The following is a 25,850-nucleotide window of genomic DNA, read 5'->3' as shown; positions in this document are numbered from 1 at the left end:
GTCCTTTTCTAAATCAATACAATTTCTCAAATTTATTTTTTTTTTTCTTAAAGAAGTACTTCTAATCTCTGTCAAAAGGGAGGTGAGGAAAGGTCCTCCCTCCCTTGTAAACACTGAAATACAGATCTGAGAAACCAGGGTCGACACACACAAAAAGTGCATTTTACAAAATATCAACTAAAATATATTTTACATGAATTATGCTTCCATTGAAATTCTACCAGCTGCATTTTCAGGTTCGAAAAAATATTTCCACATCTAAGAGATTTCAAAAGCATTTAAGTTGTGGGCAGTGGACCCTGCCTCCTGGGAGACGAGGGGCCTGATCTCCTGCTGGGTGAGGCTGGGCTCCTTGGTAGCAAGGGCCCAGCACCCTGGGAAAGAGTAGGCTCCAAGGCTGGGTCTCCAGAGCCACCACGGCCCCACCCCACGGCCACTCTGCCAACCTTACTGCCCCGCCCTCCTGGACTGATGATGCCTTCTTCCAAACAGCTTATTCAATACAAGGGGACCCAAGTTCCTTCCCTTCAGGTTTGGGGTTGGGCTTCCCATGTGTAAATTCACCTCTGAATGGTCCAGGCCTCACCCGAGCCCAATGACCAATCAGGAGCAGCCACCTGCTCAGGGACAGCACAGGGCTGGGGGATCCTGGGGGATCGCTGGGAGTGCCCTCAGGATTCGCTTCCACCTCTCGCCCAACTGTCCTCACCCAGTGCCACCGCCTCAGCCTGCAGGGTCTGTGTCCGCCCCTCCCTAGGGGAGGGGACCCAGTGCTGCCCTCCTTGGCTCCTGTCCCCAGCGTTGTGGCCTGTGGAATCACTCACGAGCATGTGCCCAGCACTGGCCCAGCCACACTCCCTCTCCCCACCAGGCTCCTCTTTGGTACATATAGGAAAGAACCAGACTGCTCCAGCCGCCACACAGAGTGCCCCAGGGCCAGGGCCTAGTTCTGGCAAGTATAGCAGGGGGCTGAGTCTCCTAATCTACTCTGGGGAGCAGCATGAGGTGAGAACAGGGCCCCTGGGCAACAGGAACAAACTGAAAATGCAGGTCCGTAGCTCCTAGAGTGAGTGGCTGCAGCTCAGCAGGTCTGTGGACTGATACAGTGTTGATTCTCGCTGGGATGTAAATTAGTGCAATCTACAAAAGACTAGGGTAAGAGGTGGCAGGGCAAGGGGAGCCACAGCACTCCTTTGGTTTGATTTCAGGTGGGTGTGGCTTGAAAAGTCATGTGTGAAGTTCTGCAAGAGGTTTCCTAAACCTCCCAAGTGTAAGGCAAGAGGAAAAATCTTCAATAAATCAGGTAGCAATTTTCCTTGCCCCCTGCCCCCACCCCCTCCCAGCTCCCTTCTGCTCTCCCAGACATGACAAACCCCATGTTGATCAGTTAATTTCTGGGAGGCCAGACCTGCTGGGTGGCCTTCACCAGGAGGTGGACAGGAAGCTGACTCCCACCAGGGGGCCACACCCATGACTGCGAGGGCTGGTAACTTGTCCCAGCACCAGGGGCTACTGCAGGGGCAAAGGAGGAATGCCAGAGAAAGGCCCCAAGTCCAGGAAGAGAAAGTCAATGCTCTGGGAGTCAGACTTTGGCTCCCTAGGCCTCAAAGGAATGAGCTCAGAGCTGTGCTAAAATCTGGGAGAGCCTGGTCCCAGGCTAATGGGGAAGCAGCGGGTCACAGTGGGTGAGGTAAAGCTGGCTCCCACTCCCCCCTGAAGGGCCCAGGGGAGGATAAAGAAGGGCCTGGTTCCTGAAGGACCTTCCCCCAATCCCCGCAGGGGCCATGCCCCTAAGGCTTGGCCCAGCCTCAGGGAAGACTGCTTCTTCAGGAGCCTCTGCCCAGGGGACCACAGAGAGGCACCCTGGGCCAAGCTGAGGGCTCTGATGCTTTTCTTATACCCTGGCCTCCCCTTCCCTCCCATAGGGCCCAAACCCATAGGGGCCCCCGCCCTCCCCCCACAAGAGAACCACAGGCTAGCCACCTCAGGCTCCTGTGGCCCCTTAACCAAGTGCTGTGCTTCAAGCAGTGCCCCCTGCCCTGAACCCCACTTGCCCGTGGGCAGCCCCAGAGTGGGCGTGAGGGGGCTACTGTGGGTTCTTGAGGATGCGGCCGTGGCGGAAGTCATAGACGTGGCGGCAAAGAAACACCAGCTCAGGGTCCGTGTCCTCGGGCACTGTGCGGTGTGGCGGGGTGGAGTAGTCCGCAGAGGGGGGCACCAGTGCTGTCTTTCGGCTGGGGAGACCCTCGCCTCGACGCTTGGCCATGGCACAGAATCTGCAGTGACACACCATTCGCTGTCTTTACCACAGCTATCTATCTTAGCAGGAAGACCAATTCCTTCCCCACCCTGCCCAGAGGGCTGGGACACCCCCTCCCACCTCTACAAGGGCAGGTGCTGCCTCCATCCCTGTCCTGGGGCCTGTGCCCTCTCTGCCAGCCATCTTCTCTGTCACTGGGGAACCACACCTACCGGGGCCTCCCTCCCAATCACCTGTCAATTCTCCTTGATTTTTTTCTGAAAGCAGTACTGTAACCATCCCCACCTCTGCAACTCTGCCCCAATCACTCTGCCTCAGAGGAGGCAGAGTGATTTTTCTTTTTTTTTTTTTTTCCATAAAAATTAGATGATGGAAGCAGACTGTGGAAAGAAAGTTCTAGGAGGTCAGGCCCAGTGAGTCAGATCCCCTTGGGGATCACAGGCAGCCCCCAAATAGCCCTGGGAAGTCTGAGGGGAGAGGCTAGCCAGAGGTACAGGGCACCACCCACCTGCAGTACTCAGCAAAGGTCAGCACGTAGCACTTCTCTTCAATGCAGGCCACACTATTCTGGTCCTGATGTCTCGATGCAAAGACTTCATTCTGCAAAGGCTCAAGGGGAGGGAGGAGGAGGTTGGCTACCGGGGTGGGAAGCACCTAGCTCCAGGAGCAAGACAGACATTAACCACTCTGCTGGGACTCCTGACCTGAGATAGACAACTCCAGCTAGTGCCCAGAAAGCTAGGGAGCTTCCCTGGAATTTCAGCCTAACTTCTCCTCATCAAGCAGCCCAAGGCATTCCTCCCAGGTCCTGTCCTACTCAGGAGCAGCCAAGTACCTGCTCCAGCCTCTGACTGACATCAGCCTCCTGACCCCCACCCCAGGCCAGGGGAGGAGAGGGGAATTGGTGTGCATTCTCCCATTTAGATGAAAAGTCCCAGCGAGGGAAAAAAAAGTAAAAGGGAGCCCAGACCAGGGGTGGAGCAACCCACACACGGCTTGGTAGATACCAAGGGGTGTCAGTGGAGTCTTTTCTCCCCTTCCTCTCCTGCTGCAGACAGTAAAAGTGTGCAGCTCCACCTCCCCCTTCCTGTTGCCAGGAAGACACAACTATTTGCTCCCATTCTGGCACTCCTGCTCTTGGGGGCTCCCTTTCTGCCCCACCTTTCAAGACAAAGGTTACTATTCCCTTCAAAACATGAAATGGGGCAGTGTTGGGAAAAGAGGCTAAAACTCAGGCCTTTCCCCAGGTTCTCTGGTGTCCAAGGTGATGAGTCCAGGGATCTGAATGCCCAGGCTGCCCCCCGCATCCCATGTTCTCAGTGTCCTAGCCTCTCCCCCGCCAGGCAGCTCACCTCGTGCATGCTGGGACTGCGGCCTCCCTGTAAGTGCTCTGGTCTGTAATACCACAAGAGGCTCATCATCAGCTCTCCTATGGGGGAAAGAGAAGCAATCAGGGCTTGAGCTGGCAGCTCCAGAGTTACTTAGGCAGGTGGGCTGGCCACCTACCCTGGAGGCTCATCCAACTTCAAAGCCTAGGCCAATTCTGCAGGCTCCGGCCACCCCTACCCCTGCCTTGGGCCAAGTCTGGCAATTCAGTGGCCTAGAATGCTGTTAGGCATGGAGGAAGGAGGAGGAAAAGGCACTGACAGGTGAGGCAGGGTGACAGGCGCCCAGGCCCCGATGGCTGGAAAGGTTAATGAGCTGATCCAACCCAAGCACAAGGCCGTCTGCAGCCCTGAGCACCAGACAGACGCTGGCTTAGTGGAAGGCAGACTCTGCCAAGGACGCAGGACACTAGTGCCAGGTCGAACTCTAGACAAGGGGTACCTGATTCCGGGTTCTCCCAGAGGGCAGAAATCTTGGCCACATAAGGTGTGGACGTCTTTCGAGGGCCTGACTTGAGCAGGACAGTGTCCCGGACTCGGATCGTCTCTCCATGCCGCTCTACCGCCTGGTAGCTCTTTCGGATGGCTGGTTCCGGTTCATCCTGAGCAACAAACCAATGACACAAACAAGGCTTGTGGGGCCGCACTCAGCATGGGGAGGGAGTGACATCCGCTCTGTGCTCTCCTAAGGGCAGTCAAACTGCTGAGGATGGGAGACTGCCAAAGTGGTTTGCACTCTGGGGCCTCCTCCCTGAGCCTGGCTTTCAGGAGCAGGAAAGGGAATCCTCACCGTTGGAGAAAGGAAGAGAAATGGGAACAGGGCTAAGAAAGTGGCTCAAAACTTCTGGGCCTGCACTCTGAACACCACACCCACGACAGCCGGCTCTCGTGCTCCAAGGCCCTAGCACCAGGTAGATCCTCAAGCTTCCTAATGGACAGTCTGGGTTTGACTCTTAAACCACCATGGTATAAGTGGCAAAGCCTTATCACGGGCAAATGACTTAATCTACCGCTAAGCCTGTTTCCTCATCTGTGAAATGAGGGTAGTTCTAGGACCAAAGGGTGCGTGCATACCTCACCAGGCAGCGGTGACGATGAAAGCGAATAATGCGTGTAAAGTGCTTAGCTCGGTTCTGGCACCTAAGAAGTGCTCGATACATTTCAGTCTACATTCTTTTCATCATCCCAGATGTTCCTGTATCACCAATTTTCTCTGCCTATCCCAATTTCCCCTATACATACTTATCCAAAAAGCCTCCAGGAAGTCTTCCACTTTATAATCCAGGATGAGAGGTGAAGACACTTCAGGAGGCTTCCCTAAGAGTCGGTGACAGAGATGGCAGCCACCAGCTGTAACTGACTGTGCATTCCGTGACTCCCCAAGGCACAAGGCACAGGATCAGTAGGGGCTGGGGGAGCAGGCCGGGCCAGTGTGATCAGTTTCTGGGGTACAACTGAGCTGGAACCCCTTGTCACTTCTCAGAGTGGCTAGAACCAGGGGTTCCTGGGACCCAACTCACTGCAGGTCCTATGTCCCTACCGCCACCCTCCCTTCTCCCCATCAGATGAGAGAGCTGGCACTCACCAAGACATAGACGGCTTTCTCACAGGCAGCCCCAACGGGCACCCAGCCGTTAGTGCGGCGGCGGCGGCGGCGACGGGGACGTGGGCGCTGGACACGAGGCTGCTTGGGGTGGCTGGGCCTGCGGGCAGCCTTGCTCCGCGCAGTGTGCCTACAGCTGGAGCCCGTGCGCAGACCTGATTTGGAGCCGCTAGGAGGCTTGGCGCTCTGAGGGCATGCGCGAGCTACCGTCTGGGGCTCCGAGGTGGGTGTCTGAAGATGGGGGACAGGCTCTGCTGCAGGTGGCACGCTGGGCACAGGGCATCCCAAGAGGGGGTGGGCAGGTGAGGCAGGGTGGCCGGCTTCCGGGAGAGGAAATTCCAGCTGGCCCAGGGACCTGCAGCCTTCTGGGAAAAGGAGAGAGGGGGTTCAGGGCAGGTAAGGATAAGAAGGGAACCCCCGGCCCCTTTTGCTTTCAGAGCCTGCTTCTTTTAATTCTAAGTGTGAACCCAAAGGCCAATGAGGTGGCAGGTGAGGTCAGAGGCTGTTAAGGGAGATGATCAGTGACTGGCCAAGGGTTTTTCTTGACCTTGGACACTGGCCCACAGACATCTCCATCTCCTCTTCTAGCCTGAGAGAAGGGAAAGTAACGGGAATGTCATCTCTAAGCTCTGACTTAATCTTCCTTCTCTAAGGCTTCCACCATACTTAGGAGCAGGGGATCTGGAGTGAGACCAGGATATGAGTCCCAGATCTGCCACTTACCAGCTGTGTGACTTCAGGCAAGTCACTTTACCTTTCCGTGCCTTGCAACAGAAGTAGTAGTTGTATCATATAGTGTGTCCTAGGTGTTCTCCTATCAACGTATTAACTCTTCACATCCTTACAACAACCCTATGAGGTAGGTACCATTACCCCCATTTTACAATTAAGGAAACTGAGACACAGGGTGGTTATTGGTTTTTCCCACAGTCACGTGGCTGAGGAAGTGGGGAGAATATTTCAGTCTGGCTCCAGAGTCTGTGCTCAATTAACATGCTATATGGCCTTCCATATATAAAGCACTAAGAACAAGTGCCTGGCACATGGTGCTTACTGGTGTCCCAGGGAAAAGGGCTAAGGGTCTTGGGTCCCACAGGTTAAGTGACTAGACTTAGAAAGTGGTACAGAAGAAAAAGAAAAGCCTAAAAAGCAGCTTGTTCTCATTTCTTAGAGCTCCAACTCATGCGAGAACCTGAAACAACCTGTCTGGCCAGAGTCAACCGGTCTATAAAGTTGTTTTATGGACCCTTTCAAGAAGGGCTATGCAGGGGAGGGGAGAGCCCTGAGAAGGCCTGACCCCCCTCATTTCACCAGCAGCAGGGCAGACCTGCTGACTAGCGTGGCTCTGGTCACCTCACTTCCACCCAGGAGCCCGGAAAGGAGCCTGCAGAGGCATGTGTGGACACTCCTGCCAGATTGGGGAAAGAGAGATCACTTAGGGGTATCTCATCAACTATGGCACAAGACTCTCAGGTGTCTGGATCTTGCCAAGAAGGTAGACACCAAAGCCCAGGCCCTGATGGCAGCCTGTCTGTTCTCAGAGTGTGCCCACCCGGTCTGCACCTAGCAAAGTGATTCTAAGTCTAAGCATTACTTCTCTTTCAAGGCCTGTATGGCCAGGACGAAGCTGTCCTAGTGCAGCTGGTACCCTACCAGGCCTGGTACCCACCACTCCTCCCGTGAATGCTGAATCGGTTGGCATGCAGATGGTCTGGGTTCCCGGGAAATAAGGAATTCTAGTTTTTCTCGAGGAAGGCAGAAGGACATGGGAACAACTTGGCAAAAGTGCTAATTTCAGCATCTAACTTGCTACTCAGAGTCTAAGAATGGGCATCCTAGTGGAGAGGGAGGAGAGACACGCCCTGCCCACTTCACCACCACAATGCTACCTAACTGCCATGCTGAGAAACCTCCATAGACAGTGGGGACGGAGCAGGGCTGCTAAGAGCTAAACACGGGCCTCTTTCCTGGGAATCCCCTAGGCTGGGGGCACAAAACTAGAGGAATCCTCCCTTCTCAAAACCCCCGACTCTCCCACACGGTAGAGAGACGCCAGTGCGCCCCACCCTCCTGGGACACTGCTTCTCAGAGACTCCCTGGTGTACCCCACCTCCAGGAAGGCATACCTGCTGCAAAAGGCATTTTGTAGGGGCAGCCGCCACAGGTAGTGCCGATGTGGGTAAGAGACGGGGGCAACATTTCACAGATGCTGTAGCCATTCACTCCAGTATCCTCACTGGAGCAGTAGCGAGAACCCCACGGAGGGTGCTGGAAGTGGGTGCCCGCAGCGGGCACTGAGCTCGGGGCCAAGAGGAGCCCCGCGTTAGCTGCAGCCACTGGGGACAGCTTGCCCTCGGGGAGCACAGAGCAGGAGGAGTAGCCCCCACACCGCAGCCCTGCCTGGCTGCAGTACAGGTAGAAGCTGCCTAGTGCAGTGAGCTCAGGCCCACCACACAGGCCACTGTAGTCGGCGGGGTTGCCAGGCATCGGTAGTGGGGAGAGCTGGGGTGCGGGGAAAGAGGGCTGGTGCAGTTCCTGCTTGGGGGCAGGTGACTCCTCGCCTGGGCGCCCGGGCTCCGGCTTCAAGGCTGCTTGCCCACCCATCAGCAGGGGCAGGTGAGGGCGCAGCCCCAAGGGGCTCTCCAGAGCCTCGTTCAGGGGCTGGTAAGGTGGCTGGCTGGATGGCCCATGAGGGGTGGCAGATGGCCATGGCTCCTCGGGGTGTCCTTGCCAGCCGGGTGGGCCTGCAGCCTCCCCAGAGCCAGCCCCCTGTCGGGCCTTGGGATAGTTCTTGCCATTGACCTTGGCCCACTTTGGCCTTGGGGCCCTCAGTGCTGGTGGCTCAGTGGAGTGCCCATCTGCTTCTGGGTGGGCACGAGGCGGCCGCAGGGGTAGCTCCCGCTCCTGGCTCAGCTTTAGGAAGGCAGCTGCATTCAGGCTGGCCAGTCTCTTGGGAGCTGGATCACCATCTCGGCGGGCCCCTTCATCCGGTGCTGGCTCTGGGGACAGGTCCCGACTTCCTCCTCCGAGGTCCCCCAGCCGAGGCCGCTTCTTGGAGGAGGCCCAGCCTCCAGTGGCCCGATCACGGTCCCGGCTGCGGTGCGGGTCTCCCCCTCGGCTGCGGCGGGTGCCCATCAGGCTGCTGGTCTCTTCCCGCTCTAGCAGCAGGTTATTGAGGGCCTCGGCGTTGAGGGAGGCCAGGCGCCGCTTGCGGGGCTGGGGGAGGCCAGTGTCCTCACTGGATGGGGCCGGGCTAGGGGGCTTGGGCAGGTCGGGGGGCAGCTCATCAGCCTCATCTGCACTCCGTGGACCAGCCACATTCTCCAGGCGGGTCAGCAGCACTTTGCAGGCCTTGGGCTTCTCGGGAATTAAAGGGCGCTTCCGCAGTGGGTAGTTCTTGCGACGCCCCGTGAGGTGCCCTGGGCTCTCAGGAGGACCTGGCTCCACACCCTCTGCCCCCTGCTCCATACTGCTGCCTTCCATCTGCAGGGGCTCCTGGCGGCCCGTGGGGCCCGAACTCAGCATGGAAAGAGACTTCCTCCGAGTGTGTGTCATGGAGTACCTCCAAGCTGCAGGACATAAGGCAGGCAATGAGAGAAGCCTGCCCTGGCCTGCTTTCTCCCCCACTGCAGCCCATCCCGCATCCCCTGCAGTAACTCTGGCCTGCCCTCACCCCATCTCCAGCTTGGATGTTCCCGGGACCCCCCCCTTCCAGAGTGCAAAGGTCTAGCGGGGTCAGGCTACCAGCAGCTGTGCAAGGACTGGCTGCCCCACTCTCCTCTGAATGAAGCCCCTGGGGACCCTATGGAGCAATGCAAACCCCAGAGCTGGAAGACAGAAGAAGCTGGGGGCAAAGCTCTTGGTTGTCTCCACCTGTTCTTCTCCCACTAGATACTCATCGTAGGACAAGAGGAGACTGTCCTGAGTACACGGACCCAGGATAGGGGCTTGGGTGTGGGAGCCCACTAATTCCTTCAAAGACATTATCAGCCCCCTCCCCCTTCTTGAGGCTTCTGAGATTGGCCACAGGAGGATAAGAAGATGGACAGTGAGGAGCTGAGATGAGGAACCTGCCTGCTGGGCCGTGGAAGAGGCAAAGCCCAGCCTGTGAGGACACCTGCCTGGCACATACAGCAGGACAGCCATAACCTGGGTATTGCTGGAAAGCCCCCTCAAGAGTGAAGGGCTGGCTGTGAGGAGCCTGTGGGGGGAGGTCTCAGCCAGCCCATGGAGCCAGCCCCACCTTAGTTCAGATTCCAAACAGCCCAGTGCCAGTGCCTGGGGGAGGGATGTCAGTAAGGCTGGGGCCAGCATTCCCAAGTAGGAAACCCAGGGACCACACTCTAGACCTGTGGTACAGCTTTAAAGGCCCACCAGCCACTAAGAGCTGGGAAAAGTACCAAATAGAACTAACTCAGGCGACAAACCCAGGCAGCCCTGTTAGTCCTGCCTTATTCCTCAGGACTCCCTCCTTGTAGGCAAGATGCCAGGCAGGGGACAGGATGGGGGTGAGTCACAGGAAACCCAGAGCCCCAGACAGAAAATGCCTGCGACGAGGCAGCATCCCTTAACTTTGCTTAGCAGACACCCCCCCACCTCCAACATACCTGGGCCCCCCGGGAACCTCCCCGAAATGAAAAAGGCAGCAGGCTGTGTGCAGGAAGCTGGCACGGCCCAGGCAATGGAGAGCTGAGGGGCAGGGTTGGGGAGACGGACACTGCCAGCATCGGTGGTCAGAGACTACTATGCTGTTCACTCCCTACCTACACCCCAAACAAAGCAAGATGCTGCCGAGTAAGGTGTCAGACGGAGCTCGGCCCTCCCCAGCACTCTGCGACCCCTCCTGCCCAGCAAGCTTTTCAGCTTGATTTCTCCGCTGCTGCTATCACTCTCGCTCCACCAGAGGAGTTGGAAGCAGTCCCTGCAGGGCCAGGATTTAACCCTGAAGTCCTAAGCCTGAGGACTCCCAGGGAATCCAGAGCCCCTTCCAGTAGCTCCTGTGGCCTTGGGCCAGTGGCTGGGGTCACTGGGTACCCCTCTACCCTCTCTCCAGAGACATGCCACACTAGTTGAGAAAGAGTGCTCCAAAAACCAGGCTGAGGGCAGCGGGGGTGTCCCTCACCCCTGAGAAAGAACTTGGAAAACTGGAAAAGGGAGGCGGGGTGCCAGGCACTGCTCTGGCCACGTGCGGGGACCTGCATACCCAGAGACCAGGCCCCAGGCAGGACAGAGTCACAGAGGCAAATCCATTCATTCCTGAAGCATAGATGAGTGCTCCTGAAAAACCCCAGGCATCTGCTAGGCTACCTAAGACTCATTCTTCTATCAGGGTGTCCACCCATCCCTGATTGCTCAGCACGCTTATTAGCAATGCCTTTTTTCACCCTCAAAAGAATCCCAGTTGCTTATAACCCCAGGCCCTTCCCTCAAGGGCAGGGCACCCCTGTGCCAGAGGTGAAGGAGCAGGGACAAGGAGAAGCACATCCGTATTTCCTAGGGAAGCCTGCGCCCAGCCCTCCCCCATCCCCAAAGGGCCTGGAGAAGGAGGACAGTGAATAGACCACACAGCTGAGCAGGGGCCAAGGCCCCTCAACAGGCCCCAAGTTACCAGAGGAGTCAGGCCTGGGAATGGCCGGTGGCCAAGGCTGAGGTCACCTGGGCTTATGGCCTTTAAGGACATGGACGCCAAGCAGAGTAAGGAGGGGTGGATGGGAAAGGGAAAGTGAACACAGGGAGGTGTTTCCAAGCCTGGCCAATGAAGAGCTCTTAGCAGACCACGGTCCTTGGTCTGCCCTTGCTTCCCCCCACCGTCAATTTGCTGGTAGACTTGCTACATGGATGGATGGCCCAGGGATTCTGGGACACTTGGTCCCATTCAGTCTTTCCCTTGCAATATGAAAATGATTAGGAGGAAAGCCCTCCACTTTCGGGAGCCTGTCCCCAGAACCTGGGAATTTGTTCCCGGCAGAGTATCTCACTCTTTCACCTCCCTCTTAGTCCCTCAGAGACACCCACTGTCCCTGAGGCTGATGATCCCAGGAAGCTTCTAAATGACAGGGTGCAAGTCACATTTTCAAATCAAGCATATGGGCCTCCTGCTAGCCTCCCTTGAATTTGCCAAATCCCGTCACCTGCAGAACTCCTAGCTTTCACATGGTGCCTAAGGCAGCAACGTCACTCACGCTCCTGAGGAGAGGCTGGGGACTCTGCTGCCCGCACTGCACTCCAGGCTGAAGAGAGTCAGTGAGTCATGCTTTGAAGCCAGATGGACGTGTGAGAACTTCGGCAGCAGCTTTTCCCTGGGGTGGGGCTGGGTGGAGGGGCGCCCAGCCTGCCAGGATCCCTCCAACCTGCAGGGGTGGCCCAGCTCAATGGGGGAAGAAGATCCCGGGAAAGCAGGAGGCTTGGTTCCCATTCCAGCTCTGCCAACCATCCTGCTGTCCTGTCCCTCCCACTTACACACCAGCTCAACTAGGAACTTTCTACCACTACCAACAGACAAGGGTGCCTTGCTTCTCTCAGACTACCCTCCTCCTCTTCCCTGGGAAGCCCTGTCCTCCCAGGGGCAGATAGTTCAGGCACCCTCGGGAGAAGCTTCCTAGGAGGGACTCCCCAGGGCTTCTTAGAGCTCGCCTAGACCATGTCAAGCAAGCCCTCACTGAAGAAAACCAGTCTGAAGCACAGTGGCCGGCCGGTGGTCCTCCGAGCCAAAGACCCAACGAATCACAAGTTGAATCCAAAATCACAAGCCTGACCAGGGCTGGGAGAAGTTATCTCCACAGAAACAGAAAAGGAGGGAGGCCTTGTCTTTTGCCCTCAAGGTGCAGCAGCACCTTATACGTAGCCCCCTCGGGCCACCAGGGCCAGTGGAGGACACCTGAGGTACTGTGTGCAAGGGCAGGTCAAAGGCCTGGAGGAGATGGGCTATGGGCACCAGAGGGCAAACGAGGACAAGGGTGGGGGCCTGGATGAGCAGGTGAGACCAGATCACTCCCCCAAGCAGAGGTTGCCCTGGGGCAGAAAGAGGCCCTCAGCCTTGGCCATGGCTCTCCCTAACTTACCCAGCTCTATGCCATACCCACACCCCCATCCTTAGGGGTTCAGGACCCAGGGCTCTGCCCAACTGCTCTTCCTGAAACCTCTCTTAACCACTGCACTTGAAATTTTGCTTTTCAGGCTTTTTGGTTTATTTGTAATGGGAGGGAGTACTGGGGGGGGCGGTCTTAGGTAAGAGCAGACCATGTGGTCCCCTAGGTGAGGGTCAGGAAGGGCCCTGACCCAAGCCACCTCCTTCCAATTACACCTAAAGCCACACAGTGGGCACCAAGTAAGCACTGCCCACTTCTACAATCTCTCTTGGAATAAAATACCCCCCTCCGCCACCCCTCAACGGAATAATACTTTTTCACGAACACTGAGTTTCTTGAATCTGCTATCAGAGAAGAAAAGCAGCAAGAGCACAAATCAAGCTCCTGTTCTTTTAAATTTAGTTGATGTTACTTCATGGAAAAACAGAGAGGTGAAGCTGCTGAAATTCTTGTGATAAAGCCAGATAAAGATGCAGCTGGTATCTCTTGAACCCCCCAGAGCTGGTAAAATGGAAACAGCCAAAGCTTTAAGTCAGCCAGACCTGGATGCAGCTCTGGCCCTCATAAGCAATTTACCTAACTTTGCTGAACTTCAGATACCTCATCTCAAAGAGACACATCAGAAAGAACTTTACTTAAGAGTGGTGGCAAGAATGACACTAGGGACCACGCAGGAGCCTAGCAGAGTAGGAACCGGGCAGGCCAACATCCTGGGGATCCCCCTCTTTCAGACCCACAGACAGAGAAGGGTGGCCTACCCTCGGCCCTCGAATCCCCACATTAGGAGTCCAGAGCCACCAGGGGTGGTGAGAAATCTGAAAACGCAGCCTGTATCTGACCCCTGCTCTGCTACCGTTCCATTGAAAACACCCAAGTGTCCACCCGGGGAAACACAGCAGTGCCACCCCATCCCACTTGGGACCCAGTATGGGGTAAACTCTGGGGGGTTCGGTTTACAATGCAGCGAAGAGGGCAGGGGCAGAAACTGTATCCCACAGACCCTGAATAACAGCTCCACGCCTCCAAGAAACAAGAAAGGCGAGATCTTCAGATGCTAAAGGCCCAGGGGATGGGGTCAGAGGGCACTCGCTCTGCCTGCTGCTGCCATCTGACTGCAGCTACAGTGCAGGCTCCCAGAGAGAGCAGAAGCCTTGGCTCCAGCAGCTCAGAGCTCAAGCCCCAGGGTACTGCCCTGAAGAGAGGGCCTCCCTGGTGCCCATTCAGCCTCACTTGCTGTGGGTACTCAATTCACTCTGCAGTCAGGCTGGGACCCTACAAACACCTGGGCGCCTGACCAAAGGGAACTGGCCTGACCTGTCTGGATGCGGCTTGTTTTATAGACTGCCCTCGGTCGTGGCCATCTGAGGAGCTGGGCCCGCCTGCCCTGGAGGCACCAAGCCTATCTCTGCCTGTCACACTTCACACTGGGGGCTCCCAGGAGCCCAGAGAGGCAGGAGCAGCAGTGCAGGGGGTCAGGGGAGTGGGGGGAGAAAGCCCACCCCCACCCCACACAGGGTCCAGTGCGGCCACCAGCCCAGTCCCACAGCCGGGCCCCACCTTTGGCTACTCCTGTCCACGCTGAGCATCCCAGCGGAAGTGCCCAGATACACAGGCCCAGAGCTACACCCGAGCGTCCAGAACCTCCACGTACTGCTGGCTCTGGACCCAAGGCCAGATAACACACCTCTTGTTAACTGTAAAAGAACATGAATCTCTGTGGGGAGGGAGGGGAGCTTTAACTCAGACTATGAAATGGACCTCTCCATTTCACATTAGAATTGCAATTAAGTACAGGAATATAGTAACAGTAAATATGGTGGAATCTCCTTCACCTTCTCACTGGAAACAGCCAGTCCCTAGTCTCAGGGCAAGGCCCTTCCTGCAGGTAAGGGGCTGAGAGTGACAGAGTCAAGACTTACCCCTGGGACCTAGAAGTCAATATATACACACAGACCCCTGAGCGAGGACAGTGGGCAGAGAACACTGTATTTTAGTCATACCACAATGCTCTGCTCTAAGAAACTCAGACCTGACAAATTAGAAGGTAATCACGTGCAATACAAAACTAGTCTGTAGAGGCTTTCTCTAAAGGCACATATCCCTACTGAAGGCAACCTACCTTCCCCCAGCTTCTTCCCAGTGCCCAGCTCCTGTGTGCACGGGGCAGACCTCTACATGCAGGTGTCGGTCCAGCTAAGCCAGAGCACCCATCGCTCACTCCCAGGCATATGGCACCTTTTGTGACCTTTGCTCATTCAGCCAACGTTTGCTGGCCTCTCACCACAGCTCAGCAAGGCAAGACGCACACGGGGCTGGAAGCCACTTTGTGCCACTGCTAATCTGAAGTGGGCTTGGTCAATGGGTTTCCTTACCTACATAGCAGGGTTGTTATGAGGATCAAGTTAAATAAGAATGTGTGTCAAGTGTCTAGCAGAGTGCCTGGTATACAGCAGGCGCTCAACACAAGGTCATTCTTTCCCCATACATGTCAAATATCAGGCTAAGTGCTGAAGAAAAATGCAAAGCAGACTGAGGAACTGGAGCTTGGGCTGGTAGGAAGACAGAGGACAAGACAGTGTGACAGGGCTGTCACTGAGGGCTTGGAGCTCGGTGCAGAGCTTGGCTCCATGGCAGCTTCCCAGAGGGCACAATTGAGCCAGGACTTTCAGACTCTTACTGAGGGTCTACGGTTTACTTCTTGCCAGGTATACTAAGCCCAATGGGAAATGGGCAGCACTTTGAGAAATGTGCTTCCTAAACATTTGGAAAGGGCGGGAAACAAATGCAACTTTCCCCAGACTCACCACCATTGGCTCCATAAAGGATTACTCCAGGCTGGGGAACAGGGAGTGCCAGGCTAAGGCTCCCTCAGACCCTCCCACAGTGCACAGACCAGGTCAGAAGCAAATCTCCTCCTGGAGCAGGACCCATTTGCTCCCAGCAGTTAAAGTGTGGGAAAAATAAAGCAGGAACAAGAACAGGGAACCTCAAGGCTCAGCAACAGGTCAACCAGGAGGAAACCTCGTGTACTGATGCACTGTTCTTCAAAAAACACAACAGCTCACCAGTCTGCTCCGGGCACCTGCCCAGGAGTGGCAAAGGATATGTGCCGGTTCAACCACCAGGACACTCCAGGAACCAGTAACTTAGATTTCTAAGATGGCTTGCCGTGACTGGACGTGCAATCTCTTGTCCTGAACACGAGAAACTGGCTAGCCAGGCCAACATGGGAGCTCTGCCCTTAGCCTCCCCAGCAAAGTGCTGACCTCTTGAATGAAACAGCCATGAGGAACAAGACCCAAGACCAGGGCTTCCCAATACTCCCACAGCGCGAACAGAAACACAGGCAGCCAACCTGAATGTCTCACTCCTAACCAATTAACTGTTTAGTAACACCTCCATTATGCAAGCTCTGCAGGGACAGGCGGGCTCTGCCTTCCTTACCAATAAATCTTATCCACAGGGCTTAGTAAGAGCTTATCGAACAAATGAAGATCTGGGTGCCCACCTGCTCCATCCCAAATAACATTTCCACCCTAGACTGATGGCACAACTTACAGCCCAGAGAAACTCTGACCTCCAAACTATCCCTCATCCCCAGGAGTCCACCTTGCCTCTTCAATATAATCTACAGTTCAATAGCCTACTTTAGGAATTCTCTCATACTACACAGCACAACCTTCTTCCACTACTGTCCTCTTTCTTCTCTCTCCCAACCTGCCCAGCTATCTCAGGAGAATATTCCTCTCGTTCCACTTACAGTCACCGTCACTCTCATTCATCCTTGCCACCCCCCACTCCCGATGGCTGATATCACCTCACCCTAACATGGAGAAAACAGAGGCACAGAGAGGCAGAAGAACTTGCCCACACTCCCACACCATCGAGGGCAGAGGCGGGGCGGCTGGTGTCAGTCCCCAAGCCCACGCCCCAAACCGCAACACAGGATGGCTGCTGAGTCACAGACCAACATTCGAGATCAACTTGCATGTGCAATTCTGCTTCTCTGTGCTGTTTTAATTATTGGCATTAACACATTATTAGTTTTTTCTGATTTTTCACCACAAAAGAATTGAAAATGTACTATGATTAAAAGCCATCTATATACTGGCCAGGGAACATAAACATAATTTTACAAACTGTTTCTACAGAAAAGTCTGCTCAAAGTTTCCAATATGCTCTTAGATGCACTTCTGAAACAAACCCATTTTATATCCTCGAAAGGGGTAAGGGCTACAAAGACATGTTTTCTTGATTTTAACAGTCAGTCCAGGAAAGGAGTCTATAGACTGCCCCCCCCACCCCATGCATCTAACCACGTCTCAAATCAGATGAAATCTCCATCACAGACTGCAATGAAGACTGAAATTTGGTCATCACACTCCAAACAGCCACCTTAATATGTGAAGACATATTACCTGACCTCTTGGCTACCTCTTTGGGCCGAATAAGTCCAAGTCCTTCCAATTTCTCTGACGATTATCTCTTACAGTCATTTCATCTGTTTTACAATTCTTTTCTACACTTTGTCCCAACTCTGTGAATGCCTCCAGGCGCAGAGCAGGGGACACCCCTCACTACTGAGGAGGGCCTGCTGACCCTGACTACAGTGGAATCGTGACTCCATCTTCCATTCTGGCATACACGTCAGGATATCCTGGCATCAAGCAACACCCTAATACCTTTGCTGTGGTACCTGTAAAGATCCTCTAAAAACTAATAATTCACCTCTAGGGAATTCCATGACCGTCCAGTGGTTAGGACTTGGCGCTTTCACTGCTGAGGCCCGGGTTCAATCCCTGGTAGGGCAACTAAGATCCCACAAACTACAAGACACCTCCAAAAAAACAGTAATAATAATTATTCACCTCTAAACCACCTGGCCGGATGAGAATGTGATTAACAAACTGAATTTTCCCCAAACATTTAGACAGGCAGATGCCGTTGGAGAAGGGCTACCCCTCTCCTCTGCAGGTAGGAAACTGAAAGAACTGCAGGTAAGGAGGGCTGGGGCCCAAACAGGCACTGAAGATGGAAGGGAAGTATGGGGTGGTCAGTACCACCCCAGGTGAGACCCTGGGGTCACAAGAGGCAGAGACACACCAGGTGTCTTAACACACCAGGTGTGTTAAAGCCCCCACCCCCATCCCGCAAACCTACTGGAAAAGAATAAGAAAAAAGATGTAGACCTCAAGTTTCTGCCTGGCATTGATCCCGTTAACTAAGACGAGTCACTTGTCATTTTTTCATTCAGGTAACTTGGTTATGGTGCCTCAGAAATAAGTTCCTATTTCATACCTTAGAGGGGCTGAGAGACAAACCCATTCTTTTATTCCTGGTGCCTGCAGAGGATCTCAAGGGCAATGTTATTATTATTGTTATTATTACTGGTGGGATGCTGAGACAGGTTAATAACCAACCATCTTTGCAGGTGTTTCCCACTGGGAAAAATGGAATCTGGATGAAAATGCTTCCTGGGACATCACACAAAGTCCTGGATGTGACTTTCCCCTGAGGCCTGCTCACCAAACCCACCACAGTCAGATCCCCAGCCACTAGACCAAGTCGCCTAGGGCTGGACACCAATCCCTCCACTGCAACCCCAGGGCCAGGCTAGTACTCAGCCACTCTGCAAAGCCAGCTCAGTGGAGCCAAGGGCACTCGTCTGGCCCTGAGCAGGTCGCCTGCAGCCCTGGTCTCACGGCCACTGCTGCTGCTCCTCCTCCTCCCTATTAGCCGGTTTACTGCTCATTAGTGGCAGTACCAGGAGGTGAGCAGGGGAAACATAAAGGAGCTGAAATTCAAACCAGTCTATTTTACTCCAGTTAGGTGCCTCCCCTAAACACAGGCAGGATTTCATCATCCAGGACCTCCCTATCCCCTTTTCCGGGGAGGACGAAGCAGCCTGAAGGATGAGGTGCTGTAGAATCTCAAGACCCCAGGTGTCAGGAGCCTATGCCTCTAATCATCACAGGCTCTTGACTACATGCTGTATTGTCCACTTTTTCAGGGTTAGCAGGCACTTCCAGCCATGAGGTGGCCATCACGTCAAGGCTGGGGACCTGCAGAGCAGGAGTGCTGGGGCTGCCCTCCGTGTCAAAGCACACTCTTCTTGTCTCTCCAAAGTCCCCAGCACAATGGCAAGTTCACAAAGGAAGTGAGCCCTGCCAGACTATGCTAGCAAATTCCCATAAATACTCAGGCTGGGGTAGTACTGCTTATGTAAAATGCTTCCTCATTGAGAGATGCTGCTTTATTTACATTCTTCACAACCCATTCATAAAAAGGAGGCCCTTTAATGTTGGGGCTGTTCGTATAATGCTCCATAAACCCGGCAGCTTCAACTGGCGGCCTTAGTTCAACACAGGCAACTTCTCAACTCGAGACATTTTCCCCTTAAGGTTTTTTTTTTTCTCTTTAATGACACCTTGCGACAGGGCGCTGACGCCAGATGTTGCCGGAGCAAGGCCAAGAAGAGTAAGAACAGATAAAATGAAAACACACAAGTCCTCCTGAATGCTGGGACAGAGGTGGGGAGGAATGAAAATAAAGAAATCGAAAATCCCCACAGAACTCCAATGTGAACTCTGTATGCTGGGAGGCTTAATCCCTTCCAGGTTTGCTGAAACTTCCTTTATGGATGTCAAAATGCTCCCCAACTTACACCTCTATGTAGCAGACACAGTGTGGAGGGGATTTTTTTTTTTTTTAACCCCAAAGGAAACGATAGAAAAAGGCTCTTTTTGGTTTTTAATCTGCATTGTGGGTGAATAAAAAAAGCAGAAATTTTCTCTGCTTCTTTGTAAAAGTGTTCCAGGGGCTGCTAGATCCAAGAGGGGCACAATTTGCTTAGAGTGGAGAAACTCAGACCATCCTCAGAAAGAGAGGAAGGGCCGGGTTCTAGGACACACAGCACAAACAGCCCAAGCAGCTGAGAAGAGAGGCCAGGAGATGCATTCTGAGGTAACCTGTCTCCTGCTACTGTAGAAGCAAGGAGGAGAGAAGTAGTGCGGATTTTTTTTTTTAATTGACGGGGGAGCGGTCTGCATTGCCATGGCAACTGTGAGGGGTGGCATTCCTGCTTGGAAGGGAAATGCTGGTCCATTAATCATCAAACTGGGGCACAAAAGGGAGGTTTGGGGGAAAGGGGATGGATGCGGAATTTATTTTTTCAATGTCTAGACTCAAACCAGTCACCAGTCCTCTCTCCTATTTCTCCCATGGCCCAGGGTTGGTGGTTAACAAAAACGGAAGTTCCAAGAGAGCTGGAATCATAAGCTGTCCTTTCTGGTGGGTCCAGTGTGGGACTGATGGTGCCTCCCATATCAGCGATGCCTCTATAAACAACTCCTCCAACATCAGTCCCCAAAGCCCTGTCCACAGGCCAGACCCAGGAATCTTCCTTTTCTGTTCTTAGAACCGTGTTTTCTCCCCCATTTACACCCAGGATTGAGAAGGGATAAAACATATGGATTCATTTAGCATGGACAACAAGGAAAATTGCTTAAGAGCAGCAAAGCCGGGTAGCGAGAATGGCCTGGTAAGGTAGGACGAAAACAGGATTACAGTCCTTTTCCAATTCATGTCTATATGGTATCATGTGAGCAATCCACAGGACAGACTCTTCACCAGCTGGAATATCAGAAGCAATCATTTGCTCCCCATGCTAAAGCACCCCAAACACACCTTATGTATATGCCTTAAAAAGGTCAGAAACCGCCAAGGACTCCTATACTAGCATTTCTAGGGAAACAGAAGAGAAGGGAAGGGAAGGTTTCCCTTCCGCTCCCACTCAACTAAGCAGCCAACTGCATTTATTCATTCAATAAAAACGATGTGCACAGCACTACACCAGAAATCCTAGAATACTCACACACACACAAAGGTTTAACACTCACACTGTCCTTGTCCTTAAGAAACTTCCAACTGACAAAAGCACTCAAGAAGACACCATGTTATAAAATCCAGGGTCACAATCTCAGAGGCAAGCAACGCTGGCCTGGAGTGGTCTGAGATGAAGGATGAGAGTAGGGTTCAGGCAGGAGAAGGCAAGGGGCTCCTAACTGGGGACAACTGGCAAAATCAGCAAGAGCAAAGATGCAGGGAGATAAACATGCACAGTGCAGCATGGCTAGGGGAGAGCCTTAAGGGACACTGTCTAGGATGAGACTGCAGGAAGAGGGGAGTCACTGCAAGTTTGTGGGTAGGGGAGTGACATGGGGAAAGGAGTGCTTTACAAAGAATGATCTACCAGCTGTGTACAGAATGGATCAGAAGGGCCAGAGGAAGCAGGAGGGACAGGGAGGTCATGACAACAACATAGGCCTGACATGGGAACAGCAGGGCAACAGAAAGGAAGAAAGGGAGGGAGATACTAAAAAGAGAGAAACCCTTCACTGGCTAAACTCTCCAGAGCAAACCCTCTTAAACACTTGATCTGACTGACATGAGTCTCCTGCCAGGTAAGGGCCTGTCAAAGAGGGGATCATTGTTTTGGCCATTCTCCTTTAGGTTCTGGTGGCCAGACAGGTCATCCCCTTCTGACTGCCACCAAAGGAAATCACATACATACTGGAGAGCCCCTCAGGAGACACAAAGACCTTGAGATGCTGCATCATCCTCTGGATCTTAGACACACAATTAAATTCTCTCAGAAAATACTTTAGTCTCCTGCATGAGATAATACCTCCCTTTCCCACAAGCCTCAACTCCACCCAGGCTGGGGTCTAGACCCTCTTGGGGAGGGAGATGGAGGGTGGCCATGAATTAAGTCCACGCTCAGACTAAGCAAGGGTGACAGGCAGTTTTCCCAAGGAGGGATTACAGTCAACCGCAGCTGGGAGCAGCTCATAACCAAAACCTTCCTGGGGTAGGACCCAGATTTTAGCAAATATCTACATTCTAAACACCCTAAGTCTCCCTGTTTTTGTGGTCCCAACTCTTCCATTAAGTATGGGAGCTCTGAGTGGGTTTTTACATATGCAAAAACAGCATCCAGCTTAGAGCTGGTAACGGGTGGGGTTAGAGGCACTCATGGCTTAAGCCACTGGTTCCCAAATGTCCTCTACTTGGCCAAGGACAGTGGTGTTCCTCCAGGACATGTGGTCTCTCTGGGGCCCTTTTCTCCTTTCTGCAGAAGACATGGGGGTGGAAAAGGTGGGAGGAAAGTCTCTCAGGTGATAGAAAGGAAACCTTTTTTATTTAATAATTAAATTCCTGCCTGGGTTTATAAACTCAGCTTCTCATTTCTCTACGTGAGTACCTTCTTTCGCTAAAGAAAAGTGCTGAAGGCAGTTATCCATGGATTGCTGGAGCACTTCTGGGAGATATTTCCTAGTCCCAATCCAACTGGTCTTCTGCCCTCTTAAAACTAATGACAATGGGCGACTGGGAGATGTCCCAGGTGGGATTAACCCTCTGCCTGTGGACAGAGTCTTCTTGCTGAAACCCCTCAGTCCTGGCAGGCTCTAGAGCTGCTCACCGGACTCTCTCCTGGTGAGTCCAGCAACCCGGTCGCCACCGGCCAGGCCCACCATGTGCACACCCCCACCTCTGCCCCTCTGCCCCACTGGGTCGACCCCACTCTTCCCAGAAAAGAGAGGTGATCCGAGACTTGAGCCGTGAGCCAGTGCCGCAGCTCCTCCCGGCGGTCGTCCCGGCCCCCGCAATCCCCAGGGCAGAGTCCGGCCCGGTCGCCCTCCCCTCGGGGTGGGTGGCTCGGACCCGCTCCCCTCCCCGACGCCACCACCTGCGCCCGCTCCGGCGCCGCCTTTGTCCGGCGCTTCGCCGCCAAGCGGGCCCCTTGGGCCCGACCTGACCCGGCCCCCGGCCCTGGAGGAGAGGCGACGAGGCAGGCAGGGCCAGGCCCGGCCGCGAGCACTGGGTCCCGCTGTCACTTAGAGGCGGTCTGACAACTTCGATCCCCCCGCCCCACCTCAGACTCGGCCGCTGCTCCGCACGGTCCCCGCCGGGCCTCCCGCGGCCCACACTCGCTTCTCGAACCGGTTCCCTTCCCTCTTCGGCGCCTCCCTTCCTTCCAGTCCGATCGGGTCCGGTCTACACTACCCCCCGCCCCGGTGTGGCCCCCATCCCCTGCCCCCCATCCAGTAATAACCGGTCAGCTCCCTGCGCGGGAGGGCGCCCCCCACCCTGTGCTGGCGATCCCGCGGCGCCGCCCCCAGCCGCGGCCCCTTGCCTCGGGGACCGCGATGGGGGGAGGGGGCACGGGGGGGCGGGGGCCTCGCCGCCCGCGCACTCGGAGGCGAGCCGGCTCTGCCTCGGCGGAGAAACGACCGGCGTCCTCCCGCCCTCCGCCGCCCGGGACGCCCGCGCCGCCGCCGCCCGGCCAAGCTGCCACCCTGCGGCCCCCACCCACCCCGCCCCCAGCCTGCGAAGCGGGCGGCCCCCGGGGGCTGTCACCTCGAGGCGCTCCGCACTCCCCGATGGCGGGACCGTGGCGCCGGACCCGGGGGAGAGAGGCGGCACGAGCGAGCGGGCGGCCGCACCTGCTTCGCGTCGTCCGTCCGTTCGTCCGTCCCTTCCCGGACTGGCGGGGGCGGCGGCGCGGCGCGCTCGGTGGGGCGCGCTGACGGGAGACCGGTCCTCTCCCCTTCACTCGTCTGCCTCCCTCGCTCGCTCCCTCCCGCCCGCTCGCCCCTTCCCCCCTCCTCGACCGCGGCCCCTAGCTCACCGGGACGGTGGCGCGGACGGCGCGGCTCTGGGCTCCCGCAGGCCCCGGCCGGGCTGGAATCCGGCGGCTGGAACCCCCCGGGGGCGCTCAATTCCCGGGCTCCACGCTGCTGCGTCAGCGCCTCCTCCTGGGGGCCGGGGCCGGGCGGGCGGAGCGGGGGCCGCGGCCGGGCGGGGCCGTCGGGGGGGCGGGCGCGCCTGGCCGGGGCGGGCGGACGGCGGGGGCCGGACGGGCGGGGCAGGCAGCCGGACGGGCGGGCGGCGGGGGCCGGGCTCCGGGATCCGCTACGCCGCTCGCGGTTCCCCCACAAACTCCCCGAGAGCGGAGCCTCCGCCGCCCTCCTTCCTGCTTCCTCGTCCCTAGCCAATCAGCAGCGCGCCCCTCGGCCAGCTCCGCCAATCAGCCGCCCCGCCCTGCGCTGGCCCCGCCAGCCAATCCGGCCCTCGGCTCCCCCTCCCGGTCTCCAACCAATCAGAACCGTGGGTCGGTCGTCCCAACGCAGGGGGCAGCACGAGGCGGCCGCGGGAGGCGGTGCGGGGAGTGGTGGGGCCTGGGGGGAGGGGTACGGTGCCAAGGGTGGTGGAGGGGGCGGTTTTCTTTGCCGGCTTCTTGGATTTTCTCCTCGTCTCCAGAACATGAGCCCGTATCCCATGGTGACCCGACCCTGGAGCCCCAATCCCCTAGCTGCTACCCGCCCCCCCCCCCGAGAAATCTAATTTCACCCCCGCCCTGGCCGTCACCTCTCTACATCCCTCGTCCCCCTTCTCCTCTCCAGCACCCAGTGGAGAGAACTGCGAGCCAAGGAACACCCCCACGCTCGCCAGCGGCTGCTGCCCCCAGGGCAAGGCTTCGGGAAGACCAGCCGAAAATCAAGCGAGGACAACCCCCCTTTCCTGCAGAAAGGGCCCCAGACTCCAACGAAAGGGCCCCGACTGCTGAGAAGCCCCTCCCGCCCTTGCCTCATCTTTCCGACTTCCCTGCCTGCCACGTCTCCTTTCCTTTCAAGCAAGGTCGGTCCTGGCTCGGTAACCCCTCACCCGCATCTCTTTTTCCTCTTTCTCCCCTTCACCTACCGCCCCCCACTCCAGCTCCTAATTCACCCTTCTCAGAAGCAGAGTGTGGAACCCTCATCCATTTCCAGCCGACAGCAGAGCCTGGTCTGTGAGTCCTTGACACCCACACACCCTCTTCCACCACGGCGGGGAACATCAGAGCTCTCCGGGGGAGGGAGGAGGGGGTGGGCAGCCTGACAGCCCAGGCTGGACTCCGTCTCTCGCGTCCCCAAGCCAGGATGGGACCAAGTGTGGACACTTACCTGGCTTCCCCCTAGTCACCGAATGCTGTGGCTCCGTCTCACACCCACAGACGTGCCTTTCCAAGCCCGAGCACGCTCGCGGGGTCAGCGGGGTGGGTGGGCACAGCAGGCTGAGGTCACACGGAGGTGTGGGAGGTCCCTGTGAAGTGCGGGAAGGGGCTGTGTCTTCAGCACCTTGTATCGCCAGAGCCGGCAAAGGGCTTCACTTCAACAAGCACTGGATGCGCACATAGTAGGTTCTTGAGAAATGCTGAGTCCACCCTAGAACAAAGCCTCATTCCCAATTCAGGCGGGGGAGGGGAGCTTTGGGAAGTAAAAGGAGGAGCGGCAAAAAGGGTAGTGTCAAGTCACCAGAGCCTGGGAGCAGCCCAGGGAGGGGCTGAGTGGAGGAACACCTCTGGCAGAGAGAAGCACCCCCAGTGCTGGGGCTGCCTAGGCAAGAGGAGAAACCCAGCCTTGGAGTGTGGCTGAGGGACACCTCCTACACCACACATAATGCCTAGTCTTTCCTAGACCTTGAGACTCAGCACTTTAAGAAAATCAGGCTGCGAGCCCCTATGGCTGGGAAATAGAACCCTAAAAGACGGTTTGCCATCTGCCTCTGGAGCTGTCAGTGGGGCCCAGACAGTCTCAGCTGTGTTGGGGGACATGTTTAAAGGAGAGGGCCACCCAGGAGGGTGTGAATGGAAGCTGAAAACTAAGACTGTGGCACAGCAACTTCTCAAAGGGCCAGGGTCTCCTAAGACAACTGCTCCTACTTCTCCCACCTCCCACCCTTAGGGAAAGCAAAATCCCCAAACCTATAAAAGAACACTAAAGGATTTCTCCCCTCCCTGAGCCTCCCAGGACAAAGATTCCTAGCAATACCCCACCACCATCAGGCCAGCCCTACCCCCACCTCACAAAATACCCCCTCCACCTGTCTGTCCCGTGAGCTGATGTCCCCCGCCCCTCATCAAGAGACTGGTGGTAGAGGGTAACAGCAGAGGTGGCTGCTGGTGCTGAGCCATGCCATCTGGCAGACTACAGCCAAGGCAGAAGAGGGGAAGGGGCCCCTGTCAGCAGCCCAGCCTATGGTAACCTTGGCTTCATGCCCACTAATGGGCAGGGATTGAGGCCAAGAGGGTCAAAAAAGAAATGTACCTAGTCACAGGAAAAGGAGACCCAAAGGGCAGGAAGCCCATGCTCGGCCTAGGAAGTGGTTGCAGGGTGAGATTGGAGGACTGGACTTCTCCCCAGCATCCAGGAGTGAAGATCCAATGGCCCTAGGCTGGGGGAGTGGGGAAAGAGTTGTCTTTATTTGGGGCCCTGGTGGGAGGAAAAAAAGGGAACATTGATTGGAGAAGAGGCAGAATGGTCATGAGAGCCCATTCCAGCCTGCCCAGCCTGCCCAGCCTGCCCAGCAGCTGGAGGAATTCTACTCTCAGAGCCTCCTCCATGTGGGTGGCTGTCTCCTTTGCCCCAGGAAGCTCTCACTATGGTTTGGAGACAGAGGCTGGCTGAAGGCAC

The 25,850-nt window shown here is 55.7% G+C and overlaps 1 protein-coding gene across 5 annotated transcripts; it reads right to left on the bottom strand.

Annotated features, from left to right (window-relative positions):
* Positions 1 to 24,556, bottom strand: BAHD1 (bromo adjacent homology domain containing 1). Of its 5 annotated transcripts, none has more exons than XM_067029003.1 (7): positions 24,342 to 24,556; positions 7,375 to 8,817; positions 5,231 to 5,613; positions 4,088 to 4,247; positions 3,613 to 3,689; positions 2,769 to 2,869; positions 1 to 2,276 (listed from the first exon to the last, which is right to left on the bottom strand). In XM_067029003.1, exons 2-7 carry the CDS (start codon positions 8,801 to 8,803, stop codon positions 2,087 to 2,089), a joined length of 2,340 nt encoding a protein of 779 aa, XP_066885104.1. In that variant the 5' UTR covers positions 8,804 to 8,817; positions 24,342 to 24,556; the 3' UTR covers positions 1 to 2,086. The 5 variants fall into 5 exon arrangements, with proteins under 5 accessions (XP_066885104.1, XP_066885106.1, XP_058914986.1 ...); XM_067029005.1 differs by having other exon boundaries at positions 2,769 to 2,860; XM_059059003.2 differs by lacking the exon at positions 24,342 to 24,556 and adding an exon at positions 23,027 to 23,200.
* Between the last annotated feature and the right edge of the window lie 1,294 nt (positions 24,557 to 25,850).

This window comes from Kogia breviceps, chromosome 3, assembly GCF_026419965.1.
Source record: "Kogia breviceps isolate mKogBre1 chromosome 3, mKogBre1 haplotype 1, whole genome shotgun sequence".
NCBI classification, from domain to species: Eukaryota; Metazoa; Chordata; class Mammalia; order Artiodactyla; family Physeteridae; genus Kogia; species Kogia breviceps.
The sequence above is the reverse complement of the archived record's forward strand: the minus strand, read 5'-3'. Positions and strand labels throughout refer to the sequence as shown.

Bases quoted from the DNA above. Each gene is read 5' to 3' on its own strand.
- BAHD1 (XM_067029003.1), bottom strand. From the start codon at position 8,803: ATGACACACACTCGGAGGAAGTCTCTTTCCATGCTGAGTTCGGGCCCC. The intron at 5,614-7,374 runs GTATGCCTTCCT...TCCTTTTCCCAG, and splicing joins CAAAATGCCTTTTGCAGCAG to AAGGCTGCAGGTCCCTGGGC. The intron at 2,277-2,768 runs GTGGGTGGTGCC...GTGTCACTGCAG, and splicing joins ACCTTTGCTGAGTACTGCAG to ATTCTGTGCCATGGCCAAGC.